The sequence below is a fragment of the Ascaphus truei genome, chromosome 13 (genome assembly GCF_040206685.1).
Source record: "Ascaphus truei isolate aAscTru1 chromosome 13, aAscTru1.hap1, whole genome shotgun sequence".
Lineage (NCBI taxonomy): Eukaryota > Metazoa > Chordata > Amphibia > Anura > Ascaphidae > Ascaphus > Ascaphus truei.
The window spans coordinates 596,262-622,557 of NC_134495.1; the positions used below are offsets into that span (position 1 = coordinate 596,262).

At 47.0% G+C, this 26,296-nt stretch overlaps 2 protein-coding genes and 1 long non-coding RNA gene across 5 annotated transcripts in view; 2 read left to right on the plus strand and 1 right to left on the minus strand.

The window, feature by feature from the left end:
* SLC35E4 (solute carrier family 35 member E4) overlaps positions 1-11,747 on the minus strand; it is a 14,385-nt gene extending 2,638 nt beyond the window's left edge. The window contains exons 1-3 of one of the 2 annotated variants that reach the window (XM_075568048.1): positions 11,676-11,747; positions 9,960-10,258; positions 8,970-9,814 (exon numbers count right to left, since the gene is read on the minus strand). In XM_075568048.1, coding sequence (XP_075424163.1) covers positions 8,970-9,603 — 634 coding nt within the window. In that variant the 5' untranslated portion in view covers positions 9,604-9,814; positions 9,960-10,258; positions 11,676-11,747. Of the gene's footprint in view, positions 1-8,969; positions 9,815-9,959; positions 11,618-11,675 lie in introns of those variants that run through there. The other variant, XM_075568049.1, reaches the window with a different exon arrangement.
* Positions 9,905-12,238, plus strand: LOC142464676 (uncharacterized). The gene is made up of 2 exons (XR_012787693.1): positions 9,905-10,440; positions 10,908-12,238. It is a non-coding gene; the product is annotated as an uncharacterized LOC142464676 (long non-coding RNA).
* A 9,493-nt stretch (positions 12,239-21,731) lies between these two features.
* The window catches only part of LOC142464677 (P2X purinoceptor 6-like), a 65,876-nt gene continuing 61,311 nt past the window's right edge, over positions 21,732-26,296 (plus strand). For both annotated transcript variants that reach the window (XM_075568051.1, XM_075568052.1), the window contains exon 1: positions 21,732-21,879. In XM_075568051.1, the coding sequence (XP_075424166.1) occupies positions 21,743-21,879 (137 nt within the window). In that variant the 5' untranslated portion in view covers positions 21,732-21,742. The remainder of the gene's footprint in view (positions 21,880-26,296) is intronic.

The window sequence follows — 26,296 nt, forward strand, 5'->3', positions numbered from 1 at the left end:
ATATGTTTATGTTTTACCTTTAATGTGGTATCCCAAGGCAGGGATAAAAACCCGAGGAGATTCCTTTGCATAAAGGGAAGCAGATGGTCAGAGGGGCGACCCAATGTCTAGAGACTAAGTACTGTTCAAAGGGTTTTGCCACCTTCACTGTTTACCTGAAGGCGGAGACGCCTCAAACTAGAGTGGTCTGTGAGTGTCATATTTTACACCTACAAACAAGGGGCATCCTGCCAGATATTCCTTTTGGTAGACTGGCCGGCGTCCCTGATGTAAATGTGGGGCTACAGAAATGAGACCCACAGGGTCCTAGTGCGCATGAGCTAACTAGCTGGGGGGCATGGGTTAAAATGTGTTCCCACGTTAAAGATTGGATACAGGTAATTGTTATCCAATAGCCTGTACTCAATGTTAAGGATAGGGTTACAAAGATATATAAACTGTGGTCAACCCTATATCCATTGTCTTCAAATACCATCTTGATTGTTACCTGATTGCTGGAGAATTGCTATCTGATACTTCTCATCCCCCATCCCCAAGTAAGTGTTACTTCTTGCCTGTTACTGTACTATATTGCTCTGTTCACCTATTTAAGGAATAAATATACTTTATTATATCTAAGCCTCGTTCAGTTCAACCCAGTTATTTGGTGTATTATTATAGCCTGTCCCAAAGTTACCGTCACAAATGGCTTGCTATTTTTTTTTCTAGTAGTCCAGGGTTTCCAATTAAGTTTTCTATATGGCGAACGCACCCTGGACAAGTCGGAAAAAAAACCTAGAACATTTACCCGATAAACTCTCCTCCAAGTTTATTGAATACGTGCTGAATAGATACTTTTGAGGGAAAAAAAAACCCAGCTCTTTTTTCATTGTGATTTTCTATTTAGCCATTTATTGAATTAGGAGAAAAGAACTTCGAAATTTTGTTCGCAGTTTTTGGGGAAAACACTCCTGAAGCCATCTCTTTCGAGTATACTGAATTACAATAGGGTTATTGTTTCATCCATTGACCACTGATATATAACCCTCCCAGAGTGAGTATCAATAAATTTATCATCATTGCTCTGAGGTCTCATAAACCTCAACGAAGTTCACAATATTTACATGAAGATGTTACACTGCCTGACCCAGATCATCCAGAATGTACTCATTTGTGCTCTTGGAAATTAACAGCTATGTTGCCACTTTGCTAATACAGTCAGTATGGGTCATACAATGCACCTTGCAGAATTCAATCTCTGGTGCAAGCTGCAATGGTTATTTGCTTTATTAGGACCCTGTAGAGTAAAAGTAGCATAAAGACCAGGTGGCTCTCTACTCAATCAATACTGGTTTGACATATTCTATGACAAAGCCAGGAGGAGACACATGCTCCGTTCTCTTGTATGGAGAGTCTTAACCCAAAATAATAATAGCACAGAGTTTGAAGCAGGGAAACCAGATCAAATCCCAGTGTCAACTCTCCATGTAACCTAGGGCAAGTCACATTATCTCCCTGTGCCTCAGGTACTACAATTAGATTGTATGCCCTTCAGAGAAGTCACTCACTGGGCCAAAGACAATTATATGTACTGAGCTGTATATACAGCCAGTGTTATATAAATAAGTAATACAAAAATATCTTTAGTCTCTACAGAATGTTCACCAATGTTATAGGCATATTACCATTAAGCAGGTCATCATATGTCACAAAACACATCTGAGTCTTGTAGAGATTCCCCAAGCCTGGTTCTGTAAAGCAGTGGAAACGTGTCACTTTTATACGGTGGAATCTTACTTCTGACCTCAGACTCTTGCTTAATACAGAAGTGGATTACGGGTAGGATGGCCCGTTACAGCAAATGAACGTATTTCAATATGCTGGTTAACCTTAGAAACTGCTGTAATGTCAGGCTGCTTATCTAATTATAAACTGTCCTTCTTGCTGGCTGGATTTCTGCTATCACTCTTTTCTCACTATATCTACTATATATTTCTGAAAGCACTGTATGTCTGCGTCCCTAGCGGCAATCTCATTGGTCCCTTGGCCTGCCCGCCCCCGCACCTCTCATTGGCCTGAGGCAGAGTGATGGGCAAAAAAACACACACACACACACACACACACACACACACACACACACACACACACACACACACACACACACACACACACACACCCTCACTCTCCCCCGTCAGTTGGACCGCAGCTCACCTTCCACACACACCCCCCCCTCCTCTCTCGGTGCCCCTCACTCTCTCCCCCCACCTCACCCAAATCCCCACGCTCCGCAACATCCCCAGCCGCACCATCACCCTCACCGTGCGCCGCGGCCCTCCTGCTCAGCAGCAAACTCCAGGCTCCTCCCCCCTCGCGGCGCGGCCCGGGCCTCCTGCTCTCCCCCTCACGTGCGCCGCTACCGGAGAGGGGAAGCGCGCCGCGGGACTCCCCCTCACGTGCGCCGCTACCGGAGAGGGGAAGCGCGGCGCGAGACTCCCCATCACGTGCGCCGGCTCCCGGACGGAGGGGAAGCGCGGCGCGGGACTCCTGCCACTCTTGCCCCCCCCCCCCCCAGCTTCCCGAACTCACCTCCTGCCCCAGCCAGATGCCACGGGGTCAAGGTAAGTCACCCACCGTCTCCCACCCACGCACTGTCACCCAGTCACCCACACAACCACCCAGTCACTTTCACCCAGTCACCCACCCACCCAGTCACCCACCCACTCACTCAGTCACCCACCCACCCACCCACTCAGTCAACCCCACTCAGTAACCCACCCACCCACTCAGTAACCCACCCACTCAGTAACCCACCCACCCACTCACTTAGTCACCCAAAAACTCACTCAGTCAAGTCACCCACCCAGTCACCCGCCCAGTCACCTGCTCACCCGCCCAGTCACCCACCCAGTCACCCACCCACCCAGTCACCCACCCACCTACCCAGTCAACCACCCACCCAGTCACCCACCCACCCACCCACCCACTCAGTCACCCACCCACTCATCCACCCATTCAGTTTCCCACTCACCCACCCATTCAGTCTCCCACTCACCCACCCATTCAGTCTCACACTCACCCACCCATTCAGTCTCCCACTCACCCACCCATTCAGTCTCACACTCACCCACCCAGTCTCACCCAAAACCACCCACCCACTCACCGACCCCACCCACCCACTCACCGACCCCACCTACCCACTCACTGACCCACCCAGTCACCGACCCCAGTCACTGACCCACCCAGTCACCGACCCTGAAAAAGTCACCCAGTCACCGACCCACCCACAGACCCAAAGTCACCCACCCACCCAAAGTCACCCACCCACCCACCCACCAACCCAGAGTCACCCACCCACCCAAAGTCACCCACCCACCGACCCAAAGTCACCCACCCACCGACCCAAAGTCATCCACCCACCGACCCAAAGTCAAACCGACCCAAAGTCACCCACCCAGTCACCGACCCAAAGTCACCCACTCAGTCACCAACCCACCCACCCACTCAGTCAAGTGTCACCCACCCACCCACACAGTCACCCACACACTCAGTCAACTCAGTCACCCACCTAGCTGTCAAGGGGGGGGGAAGCCTAACCCTGTCGTACGCCCCCCCCAAAATTACATCCCGGGCAACGCCGGGTCTCTCAGCTTGTGGAGGATAAACAGGAACCCGCAAGGCAGAGCATTTGCCCTTGGTAGTAGAACTAACATTTTATCCTGTTTAATTGTTTATTCTTATTTAGCTCAGCTTGCAAGACATATGCCAATTTGTGAGCGAACAACAGGTATATGCCCAGTGTTGTGAGACATTGTGAAATTATGCATTCACGCCTCCTTACCTAGGTTATAAAGTAGGTGTTACAGTAAAGATGCAATGCCTTAGTCAGATTTTTGTCTCTCTACGCATACGTCCTCTTGCGGTAGCTACGCAATATGTAATGTCTTCTGACAGACTGCTACCCTAAAGTATGATAGTGGGGTTTTATTTCTTCGATAATACCGATCATATCCATTTATTGTGTCTGGACTCATGTACAAATGGCCTTAAATTGCTCTGGTTCGCATACCGTATGTTATTGTGAAATCCCACTGTCTATGCTTCAGTGTTTTCAGTGACTGTAACTTTGTGGAATTGCTGCTTCATTAGTTCCTTGTCCAATTATTGGCTCTAACGAGACCCTAACAAAACCAGTATGTATTGTATATTCCTTGGTATCCTTTTGGAGTTTTCACAATAAGGCATTTAAATGGCTCTGAGAAGGAGTTACATGTAACATTCTTATGCAACTTGAATATCTATGTCCCTATGTATAATTGATTATCTAGAAGTGCCAATAAAAAGTATTTAAAAGCAGATCAGCACAAGGCTCAATTCTGTAAGTTAAAGAAGTGTCACCAGGTTGGTACCAATTACTGCAATGCTATTTTACCACTGACCTTTCAATCACGAAGCAGAGCCATAATTAACCTTGTGTTTGGATATGTATGTCCAAGAGACATGTTACCACAGCTGTGAATGTTAAGAAGCAGCAGAGAGGACTAGTTAGAACTTCACAGCATGGAGTGACCCTATAGATAATAAGTAAATTACGCTATGATATCATTCTTTAATTGGGCTAATCTTGGCTGTAAATAGTTATATTTATTCCTATATACAGTACACAGCAGGTGCTGTTTAAAGCATATCAAATGTCCATTTATAAATTAAAGAAGGAGTCCACTGGTTACACTGTTCCATAAACTACTTCCGATTTATTTATATTTATTAACATCTCAGGTCTGCACCCCTGCCTTTCCTCATAATTGCTCAGCATACAAGGCTTCCACTGCAGCCAGGGATTCTGGGTAATGACATGCAAATGAGCACACAGTATCACTTTTTGCTTCTTGTCCATTTTAACATGGATCCCTAAAGTATAAGCTTGTAGCTGCCGAATTACACAGCTTTTCAGCTTAGCCAGTAACCCTACTCACAGACAGCTGTTTATTTGCTCTACTCTATACAGTGGAGGGTTTTTGGCACTTTCTTATTCACCATAACTTCCTTTGTGTATCTGTTTCAAGTAATACAGAGTGATAAGTTATGTACATCAATGCCACAAACAAAAGCACACATGGTTTATGCTTGGCACAAATATATTATCATCTGAGACATTATGGACAAGGGGTAAAAGTCTTATTTCATATACATATAATAGTGTCGGTATCACGATTCATTTGATATTGAAGTGATGTAGTACATTTCCCTAGAAAGCTTTACAATGATGCAGCAAACTCTTGCATTGGTTTTCCTGGCTCTCTCCACGGACAAAGGGGAATAAAGACAAACCAATATTTTCGTTACTAAATACAGGTACTGGGAAATGATAATACCCAAGATCACACATAGTAAGGTTAGGTATTCCTGAGCCCTTTAACCAGACCTCCCCCACAGTTTACTGCGGCTGGTGCTAAATTAAGAACCCCTGCCTCAATGTTGCTTCTTTATAAAGATATTTCCTCATTGTCCTCAGGCGTTTCCTACATCCCACAGAAGTTCTACGTGGCCATTTGTGTTTTCTATCGACAAACAATGCCATCCTAAGTTACATTTCATAAAGGATTGCCAGAGATTTCATCATTCATAATAAAAAGACAGCACTGAAAGAAAGGTTTTAAGTTACCTACAGTATGCCAATGCATGTGACAGTGCTGTTATTTAATTGTAAGATTTTCAAATGCTTCTTTGTCACAAAATCTGTTTGTCACAAAAAAAGCAAATGTGGTAAAACTGATTAACTTTTAATGCCTTTTATAGACCGGCAAAAATAAAAAATTAAATTGGAAGACCGGTTATTACTATGAAGGGCTAACTTTAAAACACACTACTGTATGTATAAATAAATAAAAAACTACAATCAAATACAGAATGTTTTACATTCACTCAACCCCCCGCCTTCTCACTCACCTCCCCACCTTCTCACTCAACCCCCTGCCCTCACTCAACCCTCTGCCCTCTCACTCAATCCCCTGCCCTCTCACTCACCCCACCTTCTCACTCAATCTCCTGCCCTCACTCAATCCCCTGCCCTCCCACTCAATCCCCGCCCCTCACTCAACACCCCCACCCTCACTCAATCCCCTGCCCTCACTCAACCCCCGCCCTCTCACTCAATCCCCTGCCCTCACTCAACCCCCGCCCTCTCACGCAATCCCCTGCCCTCACTCAATCTCCCCGGTCAAGCATTCCTCCTCCTCCTCACTCTACATCCCTCTCAGTCAACCCTTCCCTCTCACTTAATCCCCCTCTACCCTCTCCTCCTCACACTCTACATCCTCCTCCCTTACTCAACCCCCCTCCCATCTCACTCAATCCCCCCTCCCACTCACTGAATCACACACACACACACACACACACACACACACACACACACACACACACACACACACACACACACACACACACACACACACACACACACACACACACACACACACACGACAGTATACATATGCCTGGCTTCACTAACCTCCGATATGGGTTATCGCACCAAGAGCCTGTGTTACTGCCATTGACTTGAATTTAAGACTGTCTACAAAGAGAGACATGTTTTCTCTATTGTCTATTCTATTAATGGAAGGAGGCTCTTCTTTTATTGGTTTTATTAGTATAAAGGTTCAGATTTTCTTGCTGTCACAACAGAATGTACATCTAGGTGCTCCTCTGAGATGTAACTTATATATTAGCGCTAATGATTACCTCTGCAGGATTGATGTCATAATTATATTAGCACATTTTGATAATGAACCTAATATAGGAATAAATATATTTAATCACTAGGGCCCATTCATGTGAATGGCAGTAAAGGCGTGCTATAGCTTAGCACCCTTTTGTGGATCTGGGCCTAGAAATGGTAATAAATTGCTTCCAACAAGCGACAGAGAAGCCCAATGCTTCATCCAATATGACAAAAATACACAGTAAAATACTTATATATTCTCTTGAAAAAGGGTCATTTAGTTTAACACTTTGGCCAAAGCATTGTAAGCCTGTGAGCCACGACAAGGCAGACCTGATTCACAGGTACCTAACACTACCAGATAAAATACTAATATACCTCTATTAGGAATAAAATTCTCATTTACCTCTATTAGGAGGGAGAAAGACCACATTGAATCTATATCCAGTAGAATGAAAGGACTTGGGAAGTGGGGAGGGGCGGGATTAAAACCTGGGGAGGAGGAGCCACTAACCTCCAACAGCAGAGACAGCTGAAAATAAGTTAACAAACACACAGAACCCCAGCAAGCTCAAGAGAATATATAAGTATTTTACTGTGTATTTTTGCCATATTGGATGTAGCATTGGGCTTCTCTGTCGCTTGTTGTATACATTTGCCACGCTCAATAGCGCTTCTTTTTGACACTTAGTTATATACATAGATATTTTGTGGGGGCTCAGGGGTTCCCAAAAAGAGCTTGCTGGAGTTCTGTGTGTTTAATAAATTGCTTCTCATGGAAACATTTTATTACAACATTTAAAAAAAAAGTAGTAAATATGCCATACAGTATCTCATAATTTTTTTGTAACGCTGATGGTTCTGAGATTCAAGCATTAGGAGTAGGATGAAGGTAGAACTGTCACTTCTGAATATTTTACAGACAGCTGCAACTAAAAATGAATGTACTAAAACAACTTCAAAAACAAAGACAAAAGTAATGTAACTGTACTTGTAAGCATGTATTATTTTGTTTTACTCTGTGCCCAGGACATACTTGAAAACGAGAGATAACTCTCAATGTATTACTCCCTGGTAAAATATTTTATAAATAAATAAATAAAATGTTGCCTAAATATAAATACACAGGGGTGTCATGGTCATCACATAAATAATTGATCTATACTCGTACATATTGACCTGTTATTCTTCTTTACTTGGCCAAGTGAGTGAAGGGGGGGACAATGGCCAACCATAATATATACAGTATATATATTCAATGAAAACATATGACACGCATATGATTGCAGGTAGTTGTTGGTGCTTGTTCCATAAAGATTAACATAGCAAAAGTATCCTCATCGGGCAGACTATCCAGATAAATCTTCCAGCAAGAAAGAGGCAGCACACAATCAGAGATGTAGTACAAAAATGTGCATTGCAGGTAAGTGGCACACACCAATTATCTGGATATTATGCCCGGTGAGGATACTTTTGAGATATATATATATATATAGCTCCAGTGAGTAGCCGAAACTTTGGGCCAATAAAAGTAATTTTATTGCATATTTATGGTGTGCCCAGGCCCTTATTTAGGCACAGGCCTACTAGGCCTGCCATGCCGTTAGAGACCCCGCACTTTACCCCACAACAATTAAACTTGTTGCCTGGGGAGAGTGTGGGGCCTCTGTAAAGGTCTCTTACCTTCTCCTGCGGCGTCAAATAATGTCACATGGCGACGTGTCACCATGACAATGCGATGACACATGGTGTCCCGTTTTCATGGAAACGCATCATCCCAGGATGCTGCAAGAGGAGGAGGTCAGGGCGTATAAAAGGTACATTACCTTATAGGTACTCTGATAGCAGCACCCTCTTCAGTAGTCTGGCTTGTGAGCTGAGTGTGTGCCCCAATCCCGTCACACTATTTATAGATATGTAACACTGTCTAAATTAATCTCTTGCACTCCCAACTAAGGGCAATAAGGGAGATGCATGGTAAAAACTACAAAGCTATTGTAAAAAATATAAATGACCGGTACTACTCAAATTTAAATATTTATTCAGAATGATTTAAGTCTCGGCCCCCACCGAACATTGTGTCAAGATTTTTAACGTAGATCATTCTAAATAAGTATTTTAAATTGGAGTAGTGCTGGTCATTTAAATATATATGTATTTATAATAAATATTAATACAAATATATTTTCATTATATAATTAACTGTTTAATGTCTTTCACATTTTATACTTTCTACAAAAGAAATCACATACGGAAAGGTTCAGTTACTTACTCTGTTGTATAGATTTCAATCCCCTCAGAAATGTGGAAGCAAACAGGTAGAAGCAGCCAGTTTGGTCAAACTGCACCTCTCCAATAATGCTAAAGCAAGCCCCCAGGCAAATGGGCACCATGGCTGTGTACTTCAGAACATGGTGTCTGGTGCCCAGGAACACTTTAGAAAGTGCCAGGGTGAAGATGGGCGTTGTGGTGTATATCATCTGGGCAAATGACAGCTGGACACAGTCTAGCCCAAGGTTCCCAAAGGCTATGCTGGAGCAGAAGGTCAAGCTCAGAAGAAACACTTTAAACCTAGCATTGGCATTCAGTGCCACTTCTTCCTCAGCCTTCAGCTTCACCAACCCAAACCTGAGCAGGGGATAGTTCACCAGGATAGCAGTGAGCATATGCAGAGAGGACAGCAGCAAGGGGTACCTGAAGTTGTATACAGCAAATATCCATTTGTTGAGGCTGGATATGGTTGTGCCAGTTACAAGCCAAACAAGTACTGCAGCTATAAGGTACACTTTGGGGGTTGCTGTCTCCCTTGGTGGTTGGTCCAGTTTGGGCTGCATGAGGGAAGCAGGAGGCGCTCCATCAGAAGGTTCCATTTCAACCTCATCTTTCCTGCTGGGTGCTAGACACATCGGTTTTTAAGTAATCCTGCAGAGCCCCCAGCAGATCCCCTTCACCCCTGAAGATACAAATTTACAGTATGATGGAAACCATTCATGGTGCTCTTCTCTTAAAAGAATCCACTGGCCTGTTCAGTAGAATAAATATCCTTTGTTGAAATATCTTCTATTATGCGCGTACACACATATTTTTTATTATTTCCAATGTCCTGGAACAAATCTGCTGTAAAATGTAGTGAATCAGTGTTAGCTTCTCATATTTTTTTAGGTGCCAATATAGAGAGAAACATAAAAGCATCAGTCATAGCAAAGATAAAGCAAGCAATAAAACTGGAGGTCCTAGGGTAATAAAAGGAGTTGGCACCTACCTCATTATAGTTTTGCAAATCAGTATGTGGTACAAGCAGCCATTGTTCACCTTCACGTGTCCTCTCAGACTGACATCGGCACAGATATCAGCAATACCAAGACTCATCAAGGCAACAGAGCAGGGGCCTCAATGTGTTATAATTGCCTTTTCCCAATCAACCCTCAGGAGCAAACTGTAAACACCGAGCTGGTGGTGGACATGTGAGCAATGTCCTGATCCACTAACTCCTCCTTCTCAATGCATTTGCACAGCACCCAGGATTCAGAAGCACAGCACCCAGGACTCAGAAGTTCGGGTCTATGTGAGAGAGAGACAGAGAGTGACTGCAGCTCATTCAATCCTAAACCCAACCCAGTGCTGTTCAGAAAAGGAATAGTGCACATATTGTGGGATTAGTCACTGTGTTTCATAGCAACAGAAATGTAACCTAGGAAAAAACACAGGATGCAATGATGTGTCTGTGCAATGCTGATGTGATGGTGAGTCACAGACTGGGTGGAGGTGGGGGTGGGGGGTGTGTGGCTAATTTCCATGTGTATTTTCCGAAGGAAGAATGAGAAACTATAACGTCAGATGGAGACAGAATAGTAAAGCATTGGCAGAACATGTCCCCTTCCTTACATCCCATGCTTTAGAGGTCAGCTCTCCACATGTAGATCTCTGCCCTTGTAAAGAGCAGCTGTGAGCAGAACTTACTTTCCTACAGTCATCAAATATGTCGTTTTATTCTGCTTCTTAATGCAGCAATCAGAACACAAACCAGGAATCACATTGGAGCAGACTGCTTTTAAGATGAAACCTATTGCAGCTAATGTAACACCCGTCCCTGTTATACAGTATGTTAATACAAGCAGATATTCACAGCTTTTCTGTTTTAAAATACAAATAAATATATTTATTACACAAATGATGCTATTGGTTGTTTTTTTCTTCCTATGTTTACAAGGCTTTTGGGGAATGATCCTATATTTTCCTATTACTACACGCATGCTGCGTGTGATTTCTTCATGCAGCTGTGAGGAAGGAGCCCCGCTGCACAGGGTACAAAGGAGCCAATGGAGTGATTTCCACTGCGGTGTAAACACGTTAGAAGCATCCCATAAAGACACTGCAGGAACTCCTGCATCACACGGAGGGGACAGTGACATGGCCTGCAGGAACTCCTGCATCACATGGAGGGGACAGTGGCATGACCTGCAGGAACTCCTGCATCACACGGAGGGGACAGTGACGTGACCTGCAGGAACTCCTGCATCACACGGAGGGGACAGTGACGTGACCTGCAGGAACTCCTGCATCACACGGAGGGGACAGTGACGTGACCTGCAGGAACTCCTGCATCACACGGAGGGGACAGTGACGTGGCCTGCAGGAACTCCTGCATCACACGGAGGGGACAGTGACGTGACCTGCAGGAACTCCTGCATCACACGGAGGGGACAGTGACATGGCCTGCAGGAACTCCTGCATCACACGGAGGGGACAGTGACATGGCCTGCAGGAACTCCTGCATCACATGGAGGGGACAGTGGCATGACCTGCAGGAACTCCTGCATCACACGGAGGGGACAGTGACGTGACCTGCAGGAACGCCTGCATCACACGGAGGGGACAGTGACGTGACCTGCAGTATCTCCCATTTACAGAATAACAAACACAATAAGAGCTTCCCGCCCAGAGGCTGGGAGGAGAGAATCATGTATACAGCACACACCTACACACGTCTGTCTGTCAGCAAAGGCCACGCTGTGACTGGTCAGTGCACCGGCCACTCAAACCGTGAGAGCAGAGAAGGAAGTGACGACAGGAAACTCGTAACTAAGGGGCGGGTTTGGCAAGCATGTCAAAGTCCCTACTGGCTCCACGGTAGTCATGGGCGGGGTCTCCTGCGACAGGACGCCCTCTTGTTGCCAAGGGACGTTATGTGTTGCTAAGGAGAAGTGAACCTGAGGATGCTTTTGTTGTGCGAGAAGGGGTCTTAAAGCTTTATTTGTTTCCAGGAAGGAAGTGGAAAGTAACACGTTTCTAATAATGCAGAATAAATAGGGGAGAGTGGGGTCACTGTGCAAACTGCTTCACTTCCAGAAACCTGACAGTGTGCAATGAGGAAATTAGATTGTAAGCTCTTCCGGGCAGGGACTCATTTTCCTAAGTGTCACTTTTATGTCTGAAACATTTCTTCCCATTATGTGTTATTTATATGATTGTCACGTGTATTACTACTGTGAAGCGCTATGTACATTAATGGCGCTATATAAATAAAGACATATATATATATGTAGCCCCCTTTCCCTATGCCTAAAGGAAATACGCGGGCAACTACACGTGCTGCTGTACCTGTCTGCTCACAGGAGGCCTAAGCCTCCGCCTCTGGGAGCCTGGGGTGAGCTCTATCTCTTTGCGGGCAGCGCCTCCACCAATGAGGGATTCCAGCGTTGGCGGGATAACCGTTCACAGGAACCAATACAACAGTAGTAAGCAATAACACCACACAATATATATATCACCCACTACTATGCAACAACAACATAATGCAGTGACCCCGAACCCTGAGTGGGTCCTCCAATGTGCTGAGGGTGCTGTGGCACCAATAACCCCTGGTGTCCGTTCCAGCAATCCCACCCAAATGTGAGGTAGCGCTAGCCCCTGTGATATGTTGGGTGCACGCTGGGTACCTGCCTGGGTTCACCAGTACCCAGGTGTAGCTTGCAGACGTGTGTGGAAGCAGGTCCCACGCAGCGAGGCCTCCAACAATCCCAAGTGGGGCCTCCAACAGCAGGAGTGTCTCTCACAATGTCCTTGCAATCTGCAGGCGGCTCCTAGGCCGTAGATCACCACGTGGGTGTCCGCCCACCGGTACAGCAGTGCTCTCACTGATATAAGGGGAAGGGTCCCTGTCTGGGGCCTTCCCTACAATACATAGCTGATGGTGGCTGAGGACCTAGCTGAGGGCCTACGGGGCAAGGTCTAGCCTAATCCAAGAAGTCACTGCTCCCTGGACACTACCTTCCAGCTTGCCGCCTTTGTCATCTCTCACTCCCCGCTCACGGAGGATATCCTGCTCCTGTTAGGCTGCTTCCAGCCCATTCGCTGGATCACCCCACGTGATCTCCTTTCCCCCCGAGGATTCTGGGACTCGTAGTCCCGCTGCAGTCTCTGCGGAGCCAATCTAAGATGGCCACCGCGCTGTCCACACTGCGCATGCGCGCCACCCCCTCTCCAATATGGCAACTCCCTGATCACGTGGAAATCCGCCGATCAGTTTAGCGGCTGGCAGCTAACCCTTCACCGGAGGTAAGGAGGGGGACTCTGCTACATCCTCCTCCTGGTGGAGAATTCAGTGTCCCCGCTTGAGAACAACATATACAGAAACTCTTATATAATAAAAATGCATATTATACATATAACTTAACTCTGTACAATAAGCATCTTTATAATATTGAAAATTTCAGTGAGTACGGTCATTATAGAGGCAAACCGGCTCCGAGACAGCTGCTGAGACTCATAGTGAGGTGCCCCTAGCGAATCATATGCCATTCTCATTGGAAGGTCTCTCACTCTCTGACTCCGAGTCTCTTTTCCGCCATCTTCTTGGTTGGAGAGGCTACCATCGGCTTGAGGCCCTGGCCCTCTCATAAGGTGTAAATCTTGTCTCTATTGGGAACGAAACTCGGACTCCTTGGGTCGAGAGGTCGACTTGCTTATGCCACAGGCTATGGTACCTGACTGACAGAATCATTTCTTGATTTTTCCTCTGGTGCTGCTCACCAATCTGTTACAGAGTGCTCACCACAAACAAGGCGTGACCGTGAGGCCGAGATATATATAAACACCAACCCACAGGCGCGTCTGGAGTGTAGAATGGTCAAGGTAGCCGGGTCGGGATTGGAGAGGTATGGGTAGTCAGAGATACTTGCTGAGGTCGGGGTTGGAGAGGTGCGGATCGTTGCAGGTACTTTAGCCATGGTCTGGATTGTAGAGGTGCGGATCGTCATGGTACTTTGCCGAGGTCAGGATTGGAGAGGTGTGGATCGTCGTTGGTAGCCGGGGTCAGGAGCATAGAAGAGCGGAGTCCAGAGGAATAGCTGGGGTCAGGAACAGAGAAGCTAGGAACCGTACAAGACAAGACTGTGAAGGCAAGGTTAGCAGTGAACACTTCGCACATTGGAAAGTTTATGCTCATCCGAATTGCGAGTGTGATGGCTATGCATATAAAGGAGAGAGGTACCAATGAGGAACAGGCTGGAGGAGGCGTGTCATTTAAGGCATGGTGTGATAGGCTGAAGGGATGCAGGAGACAGGTGTGAGAAGGATCCCCGATGACGCCAGATGACATGACTCGTGTGCGCGCTGACCAATCTCCTTGTGTACATGAAGAAGTACCTTCCATTGGGTCTGAATTCTCTTCCATTGAGACTTCTGGGGCTCTACTGGAATCTTCTTGTTGTCATGAAGATATTACTGCTGAGGGCTCGATGTCACTTTCCCTTACTTGGGGAATTGGTAGCAAATGATTACTGTGCCAGACCTTTATCTGGCCCTCCGAATCCCCGATGCGTTAGACTGGAAGCCCAGGCATCTGTGACTCCACTTCAAAGGGAGCCTTTCGCCACCGATCAGCAAATTTGTGCTTCCCCGGTATGCCCAGGTTCCGGAGAAGAATCGTGTCTCCAGGCTGAAGCTCCCGATATCGCACTTTACAATCGTACCTTCGCCTATTGTTTTTATTTAGTTTGGCGGTGGCTTCTTCCGCCAAGCGAATGCTCTCTGGAGGTTGTCCTTCAGCCACTGTATATACTTGTAATGGGCCATGTTGGGTACCCCGTCGATGGACACCCTTAGATGGATATCTACTGGTAGTCTGGCCTACCGACCAAACATCACAAAATAGAGTGAATAACCGGTAGACTCGTGTCTGGTGCAATTATAAGCATGCACCATATGCTCCACATGCTTGCTTCATCCGGCCTTCTCGAAGACTTTCAGGGTGCCTAGAATGTCCAGTAGGGTTCGGTTGAACCATTCCGGGAGGGCATTTCCTTCAGGGTGGTAGGGAGTTGTGCGAGACTTCTCGATATTAAGCAGATATAGGAGCTCCTTGATCAGCTTGCTCTCCCCTGTAAGCCAACAGATAGCACCGTAGCGCATAATGCCTGCAGTTTCCCTTAGGGGTAGGGAAGGGGTGTTACAAATACATACATACAAATGTCTCCAATATATATATTAAAAATATAAGACATACATTTTTTTTTACTTGCCAAATTATTTATTACCATTTTCAAATAATATATCAGATAAACGTAAATGCAATGAAAGGAAACATGAATCAATACAATGTCAAGTGAATATATATGTATGATTTTTAATAAACCTATTAACTTATATGAAAATAGTAGGTAAGACGGCGATAGTATAATAAGTATAATGTATATAATTATTTAACTTTAAAACTAATTCATTATTTAAAAGAAATTAGTGTTCAAATTATTAAAAAGTATATTATGGATCCCTTCTTTCTGAGTCTATATATTTGATGCTATTACAGCCTTTAATACCATATACCGCCAAATGTGCCTATTTTGAAAGTACTGTACCTAGTTTCTATGTTCCGTACTTTGTTTTATGTACTTATGTCTGTACTTATTTATCACATGAAATGTGTCAGCTCTCCTCTTCTGTGCACATATAAACATATACGTGTCAATACAACATACATAACATATACATGTCAATGCAACATACACATGGCAATACAACATATACATAACATATACATGTCAATACAACATACTGTATACATAACATATACATGTCAATACAACATATACATAACATATACATGTCAATACAACATATACATAACATATACATGTCAATACAACATATACATAACATATACATGTCAATACAACATATACATAACATATACATGTCAATACAACAGACAGTTTTTTTCATCATAAAATATTATTTGTGTATAGTTCACTGCATGTGGTTAGTCTTTCACGTATTAAGGGGCTACCTTTACACTACAGGCATACCCCGGATTAATGTACACAATGGGACCGGAGCATGTATGTAAAGCGAAAATGTACTTAAAGTGAAGCACTACTTTTTCCCACTTATCGATGCATGTACTGTACTGCAAACGTCATATACGTGCATAACTGATGTAAATAACGCCTTTGTAACAGGCTCTATAATCTCCCCGCTTGCGCACAGCTTTGGTGCAGGTAGGGAGCCGGTATTGCTGTTCAGGACGTGCTGACAGGCGCATGCGCGAGCTGCCGTTTGCCTATTGGGCGATATGTACTTACTCGCGAGTGTACTTAAAGTGACTGTACTGAAAGCGAGGTATGCCTGTACTTTGCAATACATATCAACCTCTAAAGAGCAACATCAGGGAGATTTGGGGACTATGGACCAAACAATGGCATTTTTATAGGAAAGTATTGATTTTTATCAGTGAAACAAAATGAGACTAACTGAATCAGTGAGACTCAAAATCAGTGAGAGTGTGTCTGTAATTACTACATTAAAAGCAAAAATGTCACTGTTATGTGTCAAAAGTTAAAGAATTATTTAAGTAGCTCATTTACTCGTTGTCATAGAAAATGCGATATCTCTTCTGTTGTGTACTTATACAGGTATATATATATATATATATATACTAGCTGATCTACCTGGCGTTGCCCGGGATTTAATTTTTCCGCTCCCCCTCTCTCTCCGCTACCCCCCCTCTCTCTCTGCTAGCCCCCCTCTCTCTCCGCTACCCCCCTCTCTCCGCTACCCCTGCATGTATTAGTGTGGATGTGGGTGTGTATGTATTAGTGTGGAGGTGTATGTATTAGTGTGGATGTCTGTGGGGTGTGTGCATGTATTGGTGTGGATGTGTGTGTGTATGTATTAGTGTGGAGGTGTATGTATTAGTGTGGATGTCTGTGGGGTGTATGGGTGTGTGTGGATGTATGTGTGTATGTATTAGTGTGGATGTCTGTGGGGTGTGTGCATGTATTAGTGTGGATGTGTGTGTGTATGTATTAGTGTGGATGTGTGTGGGGTGTGTGCATGTAATAGTTTGGGATGTGTGTATATTAGTGTGGATGTGTGTGGGGTGTGTGCATGTATTAGTGTGGATGTGTGTGCATGTATTAGTGTGTGCAGTATGTGTGTGTGTGTGTGTGTGTGTGTGTGTATATGTATTAATGTGGATGTGTGTGTGTGTTTGTGTATGTATTAGTGTGGATGTGTGTGGGGTGTGTGCATGTATTGGTGTGGATGTGTGTGTATATGTATTAATGTGGATGTGTGTGTGTGTGTGTGTGTGTGTGTGTGTGTGTGTGTGTGTTTGTGTATGTATTAGTGTGGATGTGTGTGGGGTGTGTGTATGTATTAGTGTGGATGTGTGTGGGGTGTGTGCATGTATTAGTGTGGATGTGTGTGTGTGGATGTATTAGTGTGGATGTGTGTGGTGTGTGTGTGTGTGTGTGTATATTAGTGTGGATGTGTGTGTGTATGTATTAGTGTGTGGTGGGTGCATCTATTAGTGTGTGTGTGAGTGTGTGGATGTGTGTGTGCATGTATTAGTGTGGATGTGTGTGGTGTGTGCATGTATTAGTGTGGATGAGTGTGGGGTGTGTGGATGTATTAGTGTGGATGTGTGTGTGGATGTATTAGTGTGGATGTGTGTGTGTGTATGTATTAGTGTGGGGTGGGTGCATGTATTAGTGGGTGTGTGAGTGTGTGGATGTGTGTGTGCATGTATTAGTGTGGATATGTGTGGGGTGTGTGGATGTATTAGTGTGGATGTGTGTGTGTGTGTATGTATTAGTGTGGATGTGTGTGGTATGTGCATGTATTAGTGTGGATGTGTGTGGGGTGTGTGGATGTGTGTGTGCATGTATTAGTGTGGATGTGTGTGGTATGTGCATGTATTAGTGTGGATGTGTATGGGGTGTGTGGATGTATTAGTGTGGATGTGTGTGTGTATGTATTAGTGTGGATGTGTGTGTGTATTAGTGTGGGATGTGTGTGTATGTATTTGTGTGGATGTGTGTGGGGTGTGTGTGTGTATTAGTGTGGGATGTGTGTGTATGTATTAGTGTGGATGTGTGTGGGGTGTGTGGATGTATTAGTATGGATGTGTGTGTGTATGTATTAGTGTGGATGTGTGTGGTATGTGCATGTATTAGTGTGGATGTGTGTGGGGTGTGTGGATGTGTGTGTGGGGTGTGTGTGTGTATTAGTGTGGATGTGTGTGTATGTATTAGTGTGGATGTGTGTGGGGTGTGTGTGTGTATTAGTGTGGGATGTGTGTGTATGTATTAGTGTGGATGTGTGTGGGGTGTGTGTGTATTAGTGTGGATGTGTGTGGGGTGTGTGTGTGTATTAGTGTGGGATGTCTGTGTATGTATTAGTGTGGATGTGTGTGGGGTGTGTGTGTATTAGTGTGGGGTGTGTGTATTAGTGTGGATGTGTGTGGGGTGTGTGTGTATTAGTGTGGATGTGTGTGGGGTGTGTGTGTATTAGTGTGGATGTGTGTGGGGTGTGTGTGTATTAGTGTGGATGTGTGTGTGTATGTATTAGTGTGGATGTGTGTGGGGTGTGTGTGTATTAGTGTGGGATGTCTGTGTATGTATTAGTGTGGATGTGTGTGGTATGTGCATGTATTAGTGTGGATGTGTGTGTGTGTATGTATTAGTGTGGATGTGTGTGTGTGTGTGTGTATGTATTAGTGTGGATGTGTGTGGGGTGTGTGTGTATTAGTGTGGATGTGTGTGGGGTGTGTGTGTATTAGTGTGGGATGTGTGTGTATGTATTAGTGTGGATGTGTGTGTGGTGTGTGCATGTATTAGAGTGGATGTGTGTGGGGTGTGTGTGTATTAGTGTGGGATGTGTGTGTATGTATTAGTGTGGATGTGTGTGGGGTGTGTGTGTATTAGTGTGGGATGTGTGTGTATGTATTAGTGTGGATGTGTGTGAGGTGTGTGTGTATTAGTGTCGATGTGTGTGGGGTGTGTGTGTATTAGTGTGGATGTGTGTGGGGTGTGTGTGTATTAGTGTGGATGTGTGTGGGGTGTGTGTGTATTAGTGTGGTGTGTGTGTGTATTAGTGTGGATGTGTGTGGGGTGTGTGTGTATTAGTGTGGATGTGTGTGTGTGTATTAGTGTGGGATGTGTGTGTGTGTATTAGTGTGGATGTGTGTGGGGTGTGTATTTATTAGTGTGGTATGTGCATGTATTAGTGTGGATGTGTGTGTTGGGTGTGTGGATGTATTAGTGTGGATGTGTGTGTGTATGTATTAGTGTGGATGTGTGTGGGGTGTGTGTATTAGTGTGGGATGTGTGTGTATGTATTAGTGTGGATGTGTGTGGGGTGTGTGTATTAGTGTGGGATGTGTGTGTATGTATTAGTGTGGATGTGTGTGGGGTGTGTGTGTATTAGTGTGGATGTGTGTGGGGTGTGTATGTATTAGTGTGGATGTTTGTGGGGTGTGTATGTATTAGTGTGGATGTGTGTGGATGTGTGTGGGGTGTGTGTATTAGTGTGGGGTGTATTAATGTGGGGTGTGTGTGTGTGGGGTGTGTGTGGATGTGTGTGGGGTGTGTATGTATTAGTGTGGATGTGTGTGGGGTGTGTGTGTATTAGTGTGGATGTGTGTGGGGTGTGTGTGTATTAGTGTGGGATGTGTGTGGGGTGTGTGTGTATTAGTGTGGATGTGTGTGGGGTGTGTGGATGTATTAGTGTGGATGTGTGTGTGTATGTATTAGTGTGGATGTGTGTGGGGTGTGTGTGTATTAGTGTGGGATGTGTGTGTATGTATTAGTGTGGATGTGTGTGGGGGGTGTGTGTATTAGTGTGGATGTGTGTATTAGTGTGGATGTGTGTGGGGTGTGTGTGTATTAGTGTGGATGTGTGTGGGGTGTGTGTGGATGTGTGTGTGTATTAGTGTGGTTGTATGTGGGATGTGTGTGGGGTGTGTGTATTAGTGTGGATGTGTGTGGGGTGTGTATTTATTAGTGTGGATGTGTGTGGGGTGTGTGTGGATGTGTGTGTGTATTAGTGTGGATGTGTGTGGGGTGTGTGTGGATGTGTGTGGGGTGTGTGTGTATTAGTGTGGATGTGTGTGGGGTGTGTATTTATTAGTGTGGATGTGTGTGGGGTGTGTGTGTATTAGTGTGGATGTGTGTGGGGTGTGTATTTATTAGTGGGGTGTGTGTGGGGTGTGTGGATGTGTGTGGGGTGTGTGTGGGGGGTGTGTATTTATTAGTGTGGTGTGTGTGTGTGTGTGTGTATTAGTGTGGATGTGTGTGGGGTGTGTGTGTATTAGTGTGGATGTGTGTGGGGTGTGTGTGTATTAGTGTGGATGTGTGTGGGGTGTGTGTGTATTAGTGTGGATGTGTGTGGGGTGTGTGGATGTATTAGTGTGGATGTGTGTGGGGTGTGCGTGTGTATTAGTGTGGGATGTGTGTGTATGTATTAGTGTGGATGTGTGTGGGGTGTGTGTGTGTATTAGTGTGGGATGTGTGTGTATGTATTAGTGTGGGTGTGTGTGTGTGTATTAGTGTGGGATGTGTGTGTATGTATTAGTGTGGATGTGTGTGGGGTGTGTGTGTGTATTAGTGTGGGATGTGTGTGTATGTATTAGTGTGGATGTGTGTGGGGTGTGTGTGTATTAGTGTGGATGTGTGTGGGGTGTGTATTTATTAGTGGGGTGTGTGTGGGGTGTGTGGATGTGTGTGGGGTGTGTATTTATTAGTGTGTGTGTGTGTGTGTGTGTGTGTGTGTGTGTGTGTGTGTATTAGTGTGGATGTGTGTGGGGTGTGTGTATTAGTGTGGATGTGTGTGGGGTGTGTGTGTATTAGTGTGGATGTGTGTGGGGTGTGTGTGTATTAGTGTGGATGTGTGTGGGGTGTGTGGATGTGTGTGGGGTGTGTGTGTATTAGTGTGGGATGTGTGTGTATGTATTAGTGTGGATGTGTGTGGGGTGTGTGTGTGTATTAGTGTGGGATGTGTGTGTATGTATTAGTGTGGATGTGTGTGGGGTGTGTGCGTGTATTAGTGTGGGATGTGTGTGTATGTATTAGTGTGGATGTGTGTGGGGTGTGTGTGTATGTAACTATAAATTAAGCCTAACTCAGCAGCTACAATGTATCCTTATATTACTAAGGTAACATTATTGTTACAGCTGAAACTACTGGGAATATTGGCAACAAATTATCACAAACAGGAAAGCGTTGCAAAGATCTTGCATTGCTTGGTTGGTGGGTTAAAACCTGCTATAGAAATCAAAGGATGCTTTAAAGCTCATTAAAAATAGCACCAAGAGTTGAATATTTTTTTAAATACAGTCAATATTATCTAATACTACAGAAATTATTTATTAAAATAAATATATAACATTTCATATGTTTGCTGCTTTAAATGTAGTTTAGAGGGGTCCAAATGCCAGAGTTTGGGGGCTTCAATTTTGTCCCGACCCCCGCATCAATCTTACCCATCTTTACATTTAGTAGCAATACAGGAAAAAAGAGGTATTCATTTTATATGACTTTTTTTTATGCCATCCTTCACAAGTATCTTTTAAATCTCTAATATTTAAATGCTTTGGTAATATTATTGTATTAAAATGACAAGGCTGGCAATGGCATTGCAAAATGTTTTTTTTTTTATAAGCATACAATATATTCAAGGTATAGAAATTGACCTGTCCCTTTAATATACTATAAAGAGAATAAGAAGCCCAGTCATACTAAGCTTTGATGATTCTATGAAGCCATCATGGAAGCTTCTGGCTGCAGGAAATACTGCCTGAGTCTTCTGCATTACAAAACAGAGAAATATGTGCTTACAAAAAATACAAAGATTGGAGTATTGCATCGCCTGCTTCATCTTGGGATTTTATGCTATGTAATTGGGTGAGTGGGGAATTTGTGATTAGCTAAAATCATTTTTATTGCAATTCATTTCCATTTCATGGTAAAAGATGGGAGGAAACAAACTCAGGTTTTATATAGGATCTCTGAAATCTAGTTAACATATAGTGAATGGGCAGGTTATGTGGGTGTATCTTGGTGTTTAGTGTCTTGTTATTATATTACCCCAGTTGAAATTACCATACTATATGAAGGAAAAAGCTGAAATAGGTAAATTTTGGGGACATTTCCAATACAAATTCTATTTATACATTACAGTAGTGCAATAGGATTACTGATAAATTCCTTTTGATGAAACATCTATATTTGTTATTGTATATAGAGTGTGTGTGTGTGTGTGTGTGTGTGTGTGTGTGTGTGTGTGTGTGTGTGTGTGTGTGTGTGTGTGTGTGTGTGTGTGTGTGTGTGTGTGTGTGTGTGTGTGTGTGTGTGTGTGTGTGTGTGTGTATATATATAAAAAAAGAATAGACTTTACTGTTCTGTGGCTAACTAAATGCTTTTATTCTTGGGAAGGGGGGGAGGATTGGAGGGGGGAGGAGGGGAGGGGAGGGGGAGGGGGGAGAGGGGGAGAGGGGGGAGGGGAGGGAGGGGGGGGAAGGGGAAGGAGGGGGGAGGGAGGAGATCCACTTATAACATAGTTATACATTTATCACAACTTTCAAACTTGCTTAACAACATTTCGAGATAACATTCTTGCTCTACCTCTAATCGTATGGATGTCACGTGCTGCCAACAAACCTCAGTCAGTGTTATGTTAGACATACATAAAATAGGAACGGGGACACAGGATGAGTGGCTCATCATTAACATAAGGCATTCTTAAGGTGACATCTAGGGGAGGGGGGAGGAGGGAAGGGGAGCGGGGTAGGAGGGAAGGGGAGGGGGGTAGGAGGGAAGGGAAGGGGAGGGGGGAAGGGGAGGGGGGAAGGGGAGGGGGGTAGGAGGGAAGGGGAGGGGGGTAGGAGGGAGGGGGGAGGAGGGAAGGGGAAGGGGGGAGGAGAGAAGGGGAGGGGGAGAGGAGGGGAGGGGGGGAGGGGATGGGGGGGAGGGGGGGAGGGGATGGGGGGGAGGAGGGAGGGGACTGGGGGGAGGAGGGGAGGGGGGGGGGAGGAGGGGAGGGGAGGAGGGGATGGGGAGGAGGGGAGGGGACGGGGAGGAGGAGGGGAGGGGGGAGGAGGGGGGGGAGGAGGGAAGGGGAGGGGGGGAGGAGGGAAGGGGAGGGGGGGAGGAGGGAAGGGGAGGGGGGGAGGAGGAGGGAAGGGGAGGGGGGGAGGAGGGAAGGGGAGGGGGGGAGGAGGGAAGGGGAGAGGGGGAGGAGGGAAGGGGAGTGGGGGAGGAGGGAAGGGGAGGGGGGGAGGAGGGAAGGGAAGGGGAGGAGGGAAGGGAAGGGGAGGAGGGAAGGGAAGGGGAGGGGGGAGGGAAGGGGAGGAGGGAAGGGAGGGGGGGAGGAGGAAGGGGGGAGGAGGGAAGGGGAGGGGGGAGGAGGGAAGGGGAGGGGGGAGGAGGGAAGGGGAGGGGGGAGGAGGGAAGGGGAGGGGGGAGGAGGGAAGGGGAGGGGGGGAGGAGGGAAGGGGAGGGGGGGAGGAGGGAAGGGGAGGGGGGGGAGGAGGGAAGGGAGGGGGTGGAGGAGGGAAGGGAAGGGGAGGGAAGGGGAGGGGGGGAGGAGGGAAGGGGAGGGAAGGGGAGGGGGGGGAGGAGGGAAGGGGAGGGAAGGGGAGGGGGGGAGGAGGGAAGGGGAGGGGGGGAGGAGGGGAGGGGAGGGGGGGGAGGAGGGAAGGGGAAGAGAGGGGAGGAGGGAAGGGCAGGGGGGGAGGAGGGAAGGGGAGAGAGGGAGGAGGGAAGGGGAGGGGGGGGAAAGGGGAGAGGGGGAGGGGAGGGGAGGAGGGGGGATTTGGGGAGGGGGGAAGGGGAGGAGGGGGGAGGAGGGAAGGGGAGGAGGGGGAGGAGGGAAGGGGAGGAGGGAAGGGGAGGCGGGGGAGGAGGGAAGGGGAGGCGGGGGAGGAGGGAAGGGGAGGGGGGAGGAGGGAAGGGAAGGGGGGGAGGAGGGAAGGGAAGGGGGGGAGGAGGGAAGGGAAGGGGGGGAGGAGGGAAGGGGGGAAGAGGGAAGGGGGGAGGAGGGAAGGGAAGGGAAGGGGGGGAAGGGAAGGTGGAGGACGGAAGGGAAGGGGGGGAGGAGGGAAGGGGGGGGGAGAAGGGAAGGGGGGAGGAGGGAAGGGGGGGAGGAGGGAAGGGGGGGGAGGAGGGAAGGGGGGGAGAAGGGAAGGGGGGGGAGAAGGGAAGGGGGGGAGGAGGGAAGGGGGGGAGGAGGGAAGGGAAGGGGGGGGAAGGGAAGGGGGGGAGGAGGGAAGGGAAGGGGGGAGGAGGGAAGGGAAGGGGGGGGGGAGGAGGGAAGGGGGGGGGAGGAGGGAAGGGGGGGAGGAGGGAAGGGGGGGGAGGAGGGAAGGGGGGGGAGGCGGGAAGGGGAGGGGTCACCTTGTAACAGGGTTAAACACTTATCACAACTTTTATAATTACATAACAATTTACTGAGGAATTTCTTTCAATGCTATTTAACGAGTGGGTTTCCCGTACTGTAGACAGTCCACGGTCAACTGCGAGTTGGATCTAGCTAATATGAGGACAGGGAGAGAGGAAGAGTGTGTACAACCAGGATATAAAATAAACTTAGGGTAACAACCATATGAAAAACTGTTTGTCCTGCCTTTCAGTGGTCCAGGATCGCATATGAGTGATTTAATACTAAACTTTAGCGTATTAACCGGGGGGAGCCTGAGGGCCACGGGAACCTCCCGCATTAGGCAATCAGAGACAAAGCTAATGGTGGCCCAGGCGTGTTATTAATTTAGGGTGGGATTGGGGTCAGCGCCCTATAGCCATATACAGGGGGGAAGTGTTCAAGTCGGGCTTAAAAGTTCTGTCCTCCTGAAAGCCCACCTCTGACCTGTGTTTGATGATAGCGTTCGGATCTCCTCGCACTAACCGGGTATGTGCACTGCGGTTCTTCTCTTCCGGTTAGGCCTCCATAGCTCCCCATCAGCACCCCTCCACGCCCCAGACCCAACTCTGGAGACCCCCAACGGCCCCGTAACCCAGCCCCCCCCCTCCCATCGCGTCAAACATATACAGCTTGACAGCTCCCGCAGCCCTCAACGATCCCGCCAACGGCATTGCCGAAGCTCCTCTCCGGTATCTCCAGGGCAGGTGACCCCCTGCCTCAGCCTTCTCGCGTTGTGGATGTGGGCTCAGCAGTCAGAAGCCTGCATCTGGGTAGGTCGACGGATCTCTCAAACTCCTCGGTCGGGCAGTTGGTTCTTCTGGGCATTTTGGTCCGCCAGCCTCTCTAAAGCCCTGACGGGCCCCCCCTGGCCCAGTCGCCGAGAGTCTGGTGGGTCAAATCTCTGCAGGGCCGGAAGTTCAACGCCAAGCTCGCGTGCGAATTGTGGCATATCTGTGAGGAATCGGGGAGTGCGTCCCTTGCGGCGCGTTCCCTCCTCGCCTATCTATAGAACTGCAGCGGCAGCTGCCGAATATTCGCCCCCCGCTGATGTGCGCATCACCGTTCCTGTTACAGAGCGTGCGCGCACCAGCTCTTTCTATGCACGGTCACTGAGCATAGCTCCACCCCCTTGGGACGCGCCGCACCTCCGCTGTGCGCGGTGCACGCGCATGACGGCGTGCAACGAGCCCCAGCTATGTGTCAAGCTTTGCTATGAGCCTTGTCTCCTGCAGCCTATCCTGGCATCTGCGGAGGCCCCGCCTCCGCTCCCTCCCCTACTGGTTCCTTTCTCCTATATAAGACTGCCTCTTCCTGGCATACCTTGCTGAACATAGACTTTGTGTATCATTGTGTGTGCCTGGCTTGTCCAGCCCAGTCCTGCTTTGTTTTCTACAGTTACCCCTCGTGTACCGACCTGGCTTTGGATTTGGATTCTCTTTGGCTCGTGACCCAGCTATGCTACAAACCACCTACTGGGCCCGCCTTCGCTACTGTGGGTGTGTTTCACTGTCCTTCCCACCTCAGTGCCGGGGTCAGGTCTTGTCTGTGGGCTCGCACAAGCGTGACAATATCCTCTGGTTGTCTGATGGATAGTTGTCTGCCGTTTCTCGTCACAATTAGCCGAAACGGGAATCCCCATCTGTAGTTTATACCTTTCTCTCGTAGTATCGTAGTTAGAGGTTTTAACTCTCGGCGCCTCTAAATAGTCGCCCTAGCGAGGTCGTTAAAAATTTGTAGGGGCTCTTCTTGAAACTCAATCACGTTTTTGTCCCTGCAGGCGGTTATTATTTTTTCCTTAGTGGAATAGCTGTGCATACGCACAATCACGTCCCTTCTTTTTGGGTCGCCTGATTTGGGGGCAAGTGCCCCGAGCGTCTCGAGTCTCTACCGGGATCCCTGCCG